This window comes from Pipra filicauda, unplaced genomic scaffold, assembly GCF_003945595.2.
Source record: "Pipra filicauda isolate LSUMZ 115617 unplaced genomic scaffold, ASM394559v2 scaffold337_size785800_pilon, whole genome shotgun sequence".
Taxonomy (NCBI): Eukaryota; Metazoa; Chordata; class Aves; order Passeriformes; family Pipridae; genus Pipra; species Pipra filicauda.
In genome coordinates, this window is record NW_024104462.1 from 556,399 (window position 1) to 568,737 (window position 12,339).

Sequence of the window (12,339 nt, forward strand, 5' to 3'; positions counted from 1 at the left end):
GCAGGGACAGCCCTTGGGTTGGGGGTCAGCACGGGGAGATGTGGGAAGAGCACAAGACCCCACAGAGCTGTCTGTAGTTGCAGGTTTGAGAGGCTGGGAGAGCCTGAGGATGGGTCAGCTCACTTTCCACCCTTCTCAGCTGCCTGGATTCAGAGGAGAGGGTTCACCAGGAACAGTGTGGGCTGGAGGTCCACCTGCCCTTGTTTCTTAAAGGCAGGGAACTGCTTGGGACAGTGATGAATATGGATCTCCAGGCTTGGCCAAGTCAGGACTGTGGGGCCTGGTGGCCTGTCTGTCTTCTGCAGCACTTTTTCTCAAAGAATCATCCAATCACAGCATGGTTTGGCTGGGAAGGGACCTTAAATATCATCCAGTTCTGACACTCTGCCATGGTTCTGACACCTTCCACTGTCTCAGGTTGCCCCAAGCCCTGTCCAACCTGGCCTTGGACACTTCCAGGGATGGGACAGCCACAGCTTCTCTGGGCAACCTGTGCCAGGGCCTCAACCCCCTCACAGGGAAGAATTTCTTCCTACTATCCAAACTAACCCTGCCCTCCTTCAGCTCCTCTCCATTGCTCTTCCATGACTCCTGCTGTAGGTGATTGTGCCCATCCTGACCAACCGGAAGAACCACCAGGGCTGGCCACGAGTGGTGTCACAGGACATCATCCGTCATGTCCACAACCTAAAAAAAACTGTTTTCATGGTTGTTGGCCAAGTAAAGGGCAGGACCTTGCTGCCTCTTCCAGCTGGCTCGGAGGGAATTGAGGACATTGATCCGGAAAACGAGAGATTGTGAGTATGACCCTGTGTGGTTTTATCTCCTGAGCCGGATAGAATGGGGAGTTACTGCTTCCAAGGCAGGGGGGTGACCTGACCTCTCCCACTCTGTGTCCTTTCTCTATGAATTAAGCAAGTGGGAAGGTAGAATAGATTCAGGGAGAACAGAGTGGGAAGAGAGAGACTTGCTGAGGGTACAGCTCTGCAGGTCAGACCCTGAACCCAAAGGGATCTGCTGTGACAGTGACTGGCTGTGCAGGGGTGGCAGCTGGCTCTTTGTGGGGATTCACTTAATGACCAGTGTGTTGTTGCCCACTCTGCTGTGGAGCTTCATCCATTTCCTTCAGGCTGTAATTCCTGTTTAAAACAAAGACAAGATCTTATGGGTTTGATTGTTTTGTGGTTTTGAAACATGAATCTAGGCTGTCACTGCAAAATCCAGCTGCCCAAGGGGTTGTTTGAGCTGGATCCACATGGATGAGTGGAAAGCCAAGTGATTCATGAGGTTTGTTTTGTGCAGCCTGGAGCTGATTGATAAATCCCTCGTCCATGCCACCGAGTCAGCCATCATTGACTGGAGCCACCAGATCCAGAGAGCCCTGAAGAAAGAGTCCTCAGAGCCTCTCCTACAAGGCAGCAACCCGAACCCAAAGGTGGAACTGGAATTCTGGAAGAACAGGTACCCTGTGGGCCCTGCCCAGGGCACGGTGGGCACTGTGCTGGGTTGGGTGGAGGGACCTGCTGGTGCAGACAGAGCTGCTGCTGCTGTGAGCTGAGGAGAGCAGCTGCTCGGGGTCATGCAGAGACCTGAGCTGAGGAAAACTGCTCCCACACATGAAATAATGATGATCTCAAGGTGCCTGGGAACTGCTGGGCAGCTGGCTGGGTTTAACTGGGCCCCAGCACAGCTCAGGGCTACACCATAAGGGAAGCTTTTTGGAAATGCTCTTTCCGTCACTGTTTACTGGGAACCAGCCCCAGAGTGGAGCTGATGGACACCTTCTGTGCCCTCAGCTGGCTGCTGCTGGGCTGTTGGTGCCAGAGTGGGGTTAGATGAGCCAGGGATTGGAATTTGATCCTGCCCTTTGGAAACCTTTGTGCCATGTTGGCTCAGGCTGACCCGCGACAAAGCCCTGCCTGCTGCAGAGCTGTCACTGGTGCCTGCAGAAGCATCACATGGCTTCTTCCAGCAGAGCCCTGCCCCCAGCAGAGCAGCTCTCATGCTCACTCCCAGCACCCCTGGCTGTCCTGCAGGGTGGGTCCTGTTCCCTGTCACCGCTGGGACTCAGTCCATGTGTAGCTGGAGGAGATCCTGGATCAGGCCCAGGGGAAGTGGGTGGTGTGGAGGGACAGCTGGTGCTACCCCAGCATGGGTGGTGACCTGTCTTGGCTGCTGCAGGTGTGATGAGCTGGAATGCATTTATGACCAGCTGAAATCCAGGAAGGTCAGGAACATGATGGAGGTGCTGGAGAGAGTGAAGAGCATCTATGTCCCAGCCTTCAAAACCATGCTCAGGGATGTTGAGGCAGGTGAGATGATGGGACAGCTTCACCATGATGCTGACTGCTGACCCCACAGCTCAGCAGCTCTCACCACTTCTCCCATCTCTTCCCACAGCTCTGGCCGAAGCTCAGGACATCCACCTGCACCTGACACCCCTCCAGGGCCCCTTGGAGGACATAGAGGCTGTTGAGTTCAGCAAGGTGAAGCCTTTCCTGGTCCCTCTGCTCCACATGGTGTGTTGGATCTGGGTCACTTCCAAGCACTACAACGTGGCTGTGAGGATCATAGTTCTGCTCCAGGAAATCTGCAACCTGCTCATCCAGCAGGTGTGTGTCTGTGGCACCTGTGTTTGCCACAGGAAGTTCTTTATGAAAGTCTCTTCTTTCCTCCTTTCCTCCATCCTTCCCTGGCAGAGTGATTCTGAATTTCAGAGGCAGGGTCAGACATGTTCAGTGCAAGAAGTCACTGTTTGCTGTGCTGGCAAAGTGACCTCTCAGGTGTGATTTTGCTCTTCCAGGCCGTGGTGTACCTGTCTCCAGAAGACCTTCTGAAAGGAGAGATGGAAGAGAGCCTGGGCAAGGTGCAAACAGTGCTTGACATCCTGAATGACTTCAAAGGGGTGTTTGAGGAGAGGCGGGAAAATCTGCACATGTATTATGAGCCAGGCCAGGAAGTGAGGAAGTGGGACTTCCACTCCTGGATGGTGTTTGCAAGGCTGGACAGCTTCCTGGAGAGGCTGGAGGTGGTGAAGGTGAGACTCTGGTCTTGAAGAGTATTGCAAGCCATCAGGAGAACTCTGTAGCCATGAACTCATTCGCTGGTATCTTCCCTCCCTGTGGCCTCCCCTGATGGCAGGGAATGGGGCTGCTCTTTGCACTGTCCCATCTCCCATTGCATCAAGGCCAGGACCTTGTTTGACCAGGTCTTGCTCAGTGCATTTGTCAGATAAACTGCTGTGTCCTTCTGCTCAGGTTGGTCAGTGCTCCCAAGAGTCCTCTTGGACTCCGTGCTCCTGTTGAGCAGGGCATGGGGACTTTGGGGCTGTAAATAAGCCAGTACAAACTCCTGGGCCTCTTGTGGCCTTCAGAGACACTCTAGGGCTGGGTCTTGTCTGACTTGGAGAGGCCACATGCTCCCCTTGAGCCCAGGCACCACTTGGTCTCTAAGGTCTCCCCAGAGCATTCTTTTCTTGAGGCTGAACAATCCCAACTCTCTGGAATTGATGGTTTCCAATAGGATTTGGTGTGTAGGTAACCAAACTGTGCTGGCTGGTGCAGAGAGTAGTATCTGTGGTCACAGGGGCAGCTGTGTCCTGTACTGGGACCCCTTTGGCAGCCCCTGTCTGGGAGGTGCTGTCCAAGTGCTGTCTGCCTGGGGGTGAAGCTCCATACCTGCTCAGCTCAGCTTTTGGGGTTGTCCCCGAGCTCACAGCAAGCTGGACAGCCAGCAGGACATTCCTGTGCTGGAGATCAGAGCATTTCTCCTGCTCCTCTGGGAAAGCAGACCTTGTTTAGCCTGAGCAAAAGGAATGGATGGGGTGTGGGGGACAGAGCTGCCACAGCTGGGTCAGTGGGGCACCTCCTGAGAGCTGGCACTGTGGGACCAGGCCCTGCCCTGCTCCCCTGCCGCCTGAGGTTGGGAAGGAAGGACCTGTGTCCTCCTTTCAGCAGACAAGGCCATCTAGGCAGGGGCAGTGACACCTGTGTGGGCACAGGGAGCTGTGGCTGAGCAGGAGCCTTGGGCAGTTCAAGTACCTGTAAATATCAGAGGCCCCTTCTTGGTTAATATTCCTAAAACTGGGATTCTTAGCTGTGCTGGATGATGTCTCAGGGTCTCACAAGTTGCTTTGTTTCAGTCCTCTAAACACCCTTAAAAACAATTGAAGGTGTATTGCTGGTGGCAGCACATGGCCCTCTGGGGAGGGGTGTGCTGTGAGCAGGGCTTGGCCCAGGACAGGTGGGACCTGGCTCCCCATTCCCAGTTGTGTCCCTCCCCTGTGGTGTGCCTGGGGAGGTCCTTCAGCAGGGCAGCAGACACAGCACAGTGTTGTGACAACTGTTGTCATCTTCTCTGTCTCCACCTGACCCTGTGTGTGCCCCCTCTGGCTCTGCAGGGTCTCCTGACCACGGCCTTGGACCTGACAAAGCTGGAGAAGATGGAGTTCAGCGGGATTAGAGGGAGGGCCCTGGGCCAGCAGGTGCTGGACATGTATGAGGAGTTCCAGGAGACCTACAAGGTGTTTGCAGAGCGAAGCTACGACTGCCTCGACCTGGCCAACACGGTAGGTGGGACCAGCCTGCAGAGGCACCAGCAGGACATCTATGTTCCCAGAGCAGCAGCTCCCTCTGTGATGGAGCCCTGGCTCCTACTGGCTCCTTCCCAGCTCATTCCTTGTGATCTGATTTGTCCCTGAAGGGAACAGGGCCCTTCCTGCAGAGATTTGGGAGTTCTTGCAGCTCCATGTCTGGTATACCTTGCTGGTTCAGGACCTTAGACCAGTGCAGATGGGGAACCTGAATTCCCCTGCCTTTCCCCAGCTTTCCCTGCTGGTGTGTCTGACCTGTGCCAGCATCCTCATCCCTTTGCTTTCCTGCTTTCCTGCTTTGGTGCCTGGTTTTGTGATGTGGGCCAGCTCCACAGTCCCTGGGGATGTGTTGCACCTGTCTGGATAAACATGTGGCATCTCAGCTCTCAGAATTCAAGGACTCCGTGTTTGATTATCAGTAGTGCTTTAATTAAAGGAATATTCCCTGCCCTGTGGGTCATGGCTTCATGGCCATGGGGGTCACAGATACTTGTGTGGCACACACAGGGCAAAGCCAACGTGCCATGGACAGCCAGACTGCTCAGAGCTCCTGTCCCAGGCTGTGACACCAGCAGGAAGCTGTGCAGGAAGGGTGGGAATGGCATTTCCCAAGGGATCCGTGTCCCACAGTTGTGTGGGATCTCAGAGGATCTCTGATTTCCTCTGCTGCTTCCCCGTTTGCCCTGGGGTCAGTTTGCTGTGGCTGGTGAGCAGGACATGGTCAGGCCTGTCCCACACCTGGAGGAGGGAGGGACAGAGCTGGGGTGGTCTGAGGGCAGCTCTGTGTGAGGGGCTCCAGGTTACACTGGGGCAGCTGAGGGGGGGCTGGGCTGGGGTGGGACCTGGGGCTGGGAGTCTTTCCTTTGGTGGTGGGACCTGTCTGCTGTGGGAATGGGTGGCTCGTGCTTTGCTCCCTGTAGCTCCTGGTCCACCTCTGCAGTGGGTGCCACATCCCTGGTGCTGCCTGGGACAATCCTGCTGGAAAGCCCCTTGCTCCATGTTCCCTCTCCTTCAGGAGGGAGGGCTCTGAAGGAGGGTGACAGTGTGACAGTGGCTCTGCAGGACCTGGTTTGGTTCCAGTGAACCTATGATGTATTGTGTGACTCTGAGCTGTGCTTGTTCTCTCAGTAGTTGAGTTTTGTACCCTCTGTTACTCTCTAGAGCCTCTTTTTCAGCTCAAACGTGGCATCTGTTGGTGCTGGAGCTGAGCAGTGATACCAGCAAAAGCTGTTGCCTTATGCTCTCTCCTTCCAGAAAAAAGGCACATGGCCTCATTTTTGGTGGCTTTGACCAAGGCAGGGCAGAAGCCCTGAAGTCTCCCCATTTGTCAGGTTCACACTTTGATTTGGACTATTTTACCTGCAGGAAAACAAACCTAGATTTTACATTTGAGCTTCAAAGGATTTATTCCAACTGGGGCAAGAAGAGCAGTGCCAGAGGCTGATGGGAATCACAGGAACACAGAACTGCTGAGGTTGGAGAGGACCTCTGGAGATCACCTGGTCCACCTCCCTGCTCCAAACAGACACAGCTGGAGCAGGGCTGGAACCAGATCAATAACTCCAAGGCTGAAAGTGTCCAAGAGGGGGAACTCCACAGCCTCCTTGGGCAGCCCATGCCAAGTGGTTTGGAACTACCTTTGTTGTTGCCCCACTTGGAGTCACCTGACTAACAGAACCATGGGGATGTTTTGGCTTGAAAGTAGATGGGATTTGCAGCTCAGCAAGTGCATCTCTGGGTTTTTTGGATGATGGTGTGGTCTTCAGATCAAGTGCAGGGTAAGAGAGTGTGGAAAAAGGTCTGTCTTGCATCTAGGTTGAAGCTAGTACCCATTGGACTGTGGATCCATCCTGGAGGGCCCTGGTCCAACCATGGGACAGGAGTGTCTCAACTCCGTGGGACTTGGCTGGAGGTTGGCCAGAGGAGCGGTTTAATTCTTGGTGAATAATAAGAAGAAATATCTCGCTGGTCCCTGTGTCTCACAGCTCACTGTCCCCCTTCCCCCAGGAGTTTGAGCAGGATGCCTTGGGTTTCCAGCAGAAAGTAGAAGACATCGACCATCGGCTGGGCACTGTGTTCACCCAGGCCTTCGATGACACCCTGGACTTGGAGCACATCTTCAAGGTTGGTGTGTCCCCTCCCTTGTCCCAGTTTGCCTTGGGGAGTGACAACTGGCCTGTCCCAGGCAGTGCTGGAGGCACATGGGGCTGGACAGGGGCACAGTGACACTTGGAGCTGCTGGGCTGGACTTGGTGAGTGATGCTCAGGCCTGTGGGTCCCTCATGAGCTGTGCAGCTGGGTGGCTGTGGAAACCTTGGGAGCGTTCCTGCTCTTCCCATTAAGACACAAACAGAGCAGACCTTTACTCAGTTTGAGGAAGAGTAGTCAAAGGAATTACTCAAATCAGGCTTTGGGATGCCAGAAGTTTTACTGGTCTCTCTGTGAGCTGGAGGAAATGATGCTTTGTCCAGGATTTTCAAGGCCTGGTTCGACAGGGCTTGAAGTAACCTGATCTAGTGGAAGGTGTCCCTGCCCATGTCATTGGGGTGGAATGAGATGATCCTTAAAATCCCTTCCAACCTAAACCATTCTGTGATTCTCTGATTTCCTGGTGAGAACTGCTGTTGAACCCAGATGATCATTGTTAATATCAGTTTGTTGTTTTAGTTAACATATGGATGCATTTCGACTTTGAAAACTGAGGTTTTTTTAGAAACAAGGCTGGTTTGTTTACCAATGAATCCATGCTGCAGAGAAAGTAAATGTTTTTTCTGAAAAATTTCAATATAATTGTAGAAAAGACTGTAGAAAGTTATAGAAGTGCTAGTATTTATATTTCTGAGGTTTTTTTTTTTAATAATAAATTTTGAAGCATTTGAAGAATGACAGTGGGAATATGGTTCTCCCCCAGAGAAAGTCTGAGCATCTCTCATAAAGATATTCTCCATGGTGTGGTTTAGTGGGCACGGTGGGATTCGGTCAAAGGTTGGACCTAATGGTCTTGGAGGTCTTTTCTCACCTTAATGATTCTATGAAAGGGAGGAACTACTTGGAAAAGCAGGGGAAAAAAATTCCCTTTGCCAAAGTGCCCATCAGTGCAGACTTTTGGGCTACTGAGGAAGATGAAGCATCTGGGTCAGTGAGGAAAATCCCAGTGGGTCTCTTTGCAGAGGTGTGACTATTTCCCCATTTCTTTCCCCCTCCTCAGTTGCTGACCATGTTCCAGAGCCTTTTGGAGCGTCCGGTGATCGCTGCAGTTGCTGCTGACAAATGGCCTCTTCTCATCAGCATGTTCAGCACTGCCCTGGACCAGACCAGGCTCATCTACTCCAGGCACACCCAGGCAGGGCTCGAGCTCGGTGGGTGCCCTGTGCTGAGGAAAACTGACTTTACAGAAAATTGGATTTCCATTAATTTTGGGGGAAAATAATTTGCTTTTGCTAAGGAAATCAGGACTTCCCAAATTGCAAAGGTTTTCAGCCTCTATTTCCTGTGGAAATGGAAATGTCTGGGAATGCTCTGTTCTTGGCATTAAAGCAAATAATCTGTTGAAATATCCTTTTTTAAAGGTGTATGTGTGAGTGGGAATGAGGGCATGTGCTGAGCTTCTCCCTTGTAATGCTGAGTATGGAAGGGGGACTTGGGAATTAAGGGTTTTGGCACAGGAGGGAATGGGGAGACTCCTGTCAGATTATGAGGATTAGTGTGTCTTTTTGAGCAGCAGCCCTTTTCCTTGCCTCAGGAAGACTGTTCTGGAACCAGGCAAATCCTGGAGAGGCAGCACTGCTGGAACCAGTGCAGGTTAACAAAGGAGAATGAGTCCAGAATTTGCTGTGGATTTGGAGAGTGTTGTTCTGTGGGGGTTAGATGGGATGGTCACAAGGAGCTCCTGGGTAGAAATCCCTCCCCTGGTGTTTGTGGGGAGCAGGGAATGCACCCCAGGCACAGGATGCCTCGATCAGCTCTGGTTCTACCACACGCTGGGCTTCTCCTGTGATCCCTCATTTAGGGTCCAGGGGCACAGGGGGATTTGTCCCAGACCTACATCATGTAGCAGACATTGGATTGATTTCAGGGAAGAAGCTGGGAAACCAGGGCACTTTGTGCAGATGGATTCCTGTTGGTGTCTCTTTGGGATTACAGTGCCTGTTGGTGTATCTTTGGTGTATCTTTGGGGTTCCAGAGCCTGTTGGTTTATCTTTGGGGTTACAATGCTGTGTTCAGTGAAATGCTGTCTCTATGATCCCCCCAGGGTCTCCCCCCCTGCACAAGAACATGCCCCCCGTGGCTGGAGCACTGGGCTGGGCTCGGGAGCTGCGAGCGCGGATCCAGAGGCCTTTTGATCACCTCAGGCAAATCCCACACCTGTGAGTGTCTGCTCCAGATAAGTTGCTTTATGACCATCTTGAAATCTTGTCTCCAATCAATCCAATATTCTTTCTGAGTTGAACGTTACCCAGTGGTTACAGCTCGAACAATCCTCAGTGGAAGAGGTGTGAAGTGAGTGCACTGGTGCTGTTTGCTTCCCTACCATCTTTTTTTTTAAAGAAACTCATTAATTGGGTTTGTTTTGAAGTGGGTAAGAGGCACAGTGGGGTAGTAGATGGGCACTTCAGCTTTTAGACCCAGTCCTAGGTTGCAACTGAAAGAAGTATTGGAATGAGAACATGATGCTGATAACACCAAGGTCATGGGTCTGATGTATGGGCCATTCATTTTAGAGTTGGACTTGATCCCTGTGGGTGCCTTCCAACTCAGAATATTCTGTGATTTTGTGAGAATCTTTCTCACTGCAGTCCCACTCAGCCTGGTCTCCAGGACCTCCCTGGGAGCAGCCCAACCCTTGGGTACTGACAGAAGTCAACTTTCTCAGCATTAGTCTCCCAAGATCCAGAAAATGAACCAGTGCTGGAATTCTCATCACCCAACAGTCATTCACCCAGCAGTGATCTGCCTGCAGTCTGGTGGGGTTTCTTGGGAAGGGGTAAATAGAGATTGCAGCCCGTCAGGACTAAACATAGCACTGAGCTGGTCCCTTGTGTCTCCAGGAGCTTGGAGTCTGCCCAAGGAAGGAGGGTGGTACAGAAGTATGAGGAAATGGTCCAGCTGCTTGACAGGTAAGTGGGGCTCAGGCCCTGTGTGAGAAAACCTTCTCCTCCTCTAAGCTACCTTCCAGCACTTCTACCAGCCCAGGCCCTGGGAATGTCTCTTCCTAAGCTAGAGGGAGTTTTCTGCTGGGAGAGGAGGAGGGATCCTGTCACTGTGCACCACAGACTTCCTGGGGTGACTTGAAAGGAGAATTCTGCATGGGAGGAACAGGGGCTGTGCAGCCCAAAGAAACTTTGGAAAAAGCTGCTGTGGGATGTAGGAGCTGCTGTGGTAGAAGGCCTGGGCTGGGCAGAATTCTTTGCCCGCTCGTGCCCACTCACCGACGGTGTTTGCAGTGGCTGTAATGTTTATATTCCGCAATTTGGAGTGGGAGACATTGCCCATGACTTGGCATCTCAATGTTTCGTGTTAAACCTGAACTGGTTGCTCTGGGCTGACCCTTCAGGGGAGCCTCTTCCCCAGGGAGGAGGTCCCTGCAGGGCCTCATCCCTGTCAGCAGTGAAGGCAGCTGAGGCCCCAGGCTGCTGGGTCCTGCAGGGTGGATGGAGGGAGCCCTGTGCCCCAGTACCAGAACAAAGGCTGGATAATGGATAATTTAGCACAGCCCTTCAGAAGGGAGCAGCCCCAAAGAGGGTCTGGGTGACCCAACAGAGGTGCTGGTTTTTGGTGACATTTCCCAACCAAGGTGCTCAGATGACAACTTGATTCAGAAGAGACTTTGTTACTTGGGTGGTTGGGACTGTCCATGACATGTGAGGTACCAGGCCCCTGTTCTGCCCTCTGTGTTCCTATCCCAGTGGTGTCAAGGTCTCTCTGTACTGACTGAGAGAAGTGAGGGCAGCTGCAGCCACCCCCAGCATCCCTGTGGGTTTGTGGCACCCACCCTGCTTAAACACTTCGGAAATGCCCATCAGCTGCTGATCTGTCACTTTTTAAATGCTTTGGAAAGTCTGTCTCCAAATCCGAATCCTCTGCTAAAACTGGTACTTGAGAGAGCTTTGTCCTCCTACCTTGATGCCGTCACTGGTCTTTGGGTGTTTGTCTTGGAAGCCGTGATTTTTAGGAAGATGGCATGGATGGGTTTTTAATATTCCTTCATGGTTTTAATCCTCAGATTGGACAGGGCTTCCATTCAGTTACGTACCATGGTCTGCTGTCTTGGTAACCACATGGTGATGTTTCTCTTTTCTGTCAGGTATCAGGAAAAACTGTATTTAGACTGGTCCCAGACAGTCTCAGAAAAATCCCAGTACAACCTGACTCAGCCGCTCATCCGGCGAGACCCAGAAACCAAACTGATCACTGTCAACTTTGATCCCCAGGTAAGAACTGCTGCCACTCTCCTGCCTCTCATGGCATGTCCCCAGGCTGTGCCCCACTGTGCAGAGGTCTGGTGGGGTTGGTACCAGGTCTGTTCTCTGAGGTCTGTGGGACCCTTTCTGTGGTGGGTGACATGGATTTGCCATCCTCTTCATGGGCTCTGTTTCCTGGAGAAATACCAGGATCACAGTTTTAGCAGAGCAAATTCTAGTCAGAACCAGTGGCAGAAAGTCCCTGAGGAGCCAGGTGTGTAACGTGTCAGCCCATCTAGACCAGTGTCAATACTGGTGTGAGGAGTGTTGGGACATCATCTCCAGAGGTGGGTTTATGTTATGTGTACCTGAAACCTGAGCTTCTGAGAGGGTGTAAAACACCCAGCAAAGGTTTGTTTTGTGACTCCAGTGTTTCCTTCACTGCAGAGCATGAGGCTGATGATAGATTTAAGTTCTGTTCTGGGTCCCCTGGAGCAGGAGCAGGGTCTGAGCCAGCAGTGAGCACAGATGGGCTGAGAGCTTCTGGGCCCTGGTGGGAGCCAGGGTCTGTTGGCTGTAAAAATGCCCTTTGCTGGGAAGGGGAGGAGTTACAGTGGCCTTGGAAACGCTGGCATCCCAAGCTTCCCCTATCCCTGCGGCTTGCTACTGTCCAAGGAAAGGGTTTAGGTTTTAAATCTCATTCCAGCTTGCCCCTCAGTCAAAGGACTTGTCCATCTCCTTGAAAGCTCCTTGCTAAGTTGGGAGCCAACTGGCCCCAGGGGATGTTTCCTACCCTTCCCACTGGTGATGGGATTTGGAGCCTGGCATATGCTGAGTGTGCCTGTCCTCAGCTCCAGTCTGTGAGTGCTGCTGCTCTTCTCTGAGCACACTGAGGACAGTCTGATGTCCCCCAGGGCCTGCTCAGCAACCCCTTAGTTCCCTCCAAAATAGACAGGAGCACCTGGTTTTGCTTGGAAGGGAGGATGTACTTGCAACTCTTAAGCATGGAAATGCATTCCAGAGGTCACCTTCCATGGAGGAGGGGAGAGAGGGGAAGACCCCCCCAGCCCATGGTGGGGGTGTCCAGACATTGCAGTGCAGAGAAGGGAGTGGAGCTCGGTTCTACCTCATTTGCCCTCTTGTTTCCTCAGCCCCTGGTTTTCCCTTTTCCTCCCACCACATCCTACTTCTTCCACCTTTCCAGACTGCCTCCTGCACTCCTCTTCACCCGTTGTTTCTTTATTTCTTTCTTATCTTTGTCTTCACTGACACACTCTGAGTGCATCACGACTGACTCTCCTGACAGGCACTGCCTGATCCCCCCTGTGCCATTCCTTCAGAGGGGGT

General features: G+C 52.5%; 1 protein-coding gene across 1 annotated transcript in view; it reads left to right on the forward strand.

The window, feature by feature from the left end:
• Positions 1-594: 594 nt before the first annotated feature.
• Positions 595-12,339, forward strand: part of DNAH9 (dynein axonemal heavy chain 9) — a 189,392-nt gene continuing 177,647 nt past the window's right edge. The window contains exons 1-11 of the mRNA XM_039384055.1: positions 595-797; positions 1,303-1,461; positions 2,182-2,312; positions 2,401-2,612; positions 2,804-3,037; positions 4,400-4,567; positions 6,599-6,715; positions 7,800-7,950; positions 8,844-8,958; positions 9,640-9,708; positions 10,896-11,022. Of these exons, the coding sequence (XP_039239989.1) occupies positions 706-797; positions 1,303-1,461; positions 2,182-2,312; positions 2,401-2,612; positions 2,804-3,037; positions 4,400-4,567; positions 6,599-6,715; positions 7,800-7,950; positions 8,844-8,958; positions 9,640-9,708; positions 10,896-11,022 (1,575 nt within the window). The 5' untranslated portion in view covers positions 595-705. The remainder of the gene's footprint in view (positions 798-1,302; positions 1,462-2,181; positions 2,313-2,400; positions 2,613-2,803; positions 3,038-4,399; positions 4,568-6,598; positions 6,716-7,799; positions 7,951-8,843; positions 8,959-9,639; positions 9,709-10,895; positions 11,023-12,339) is intronic.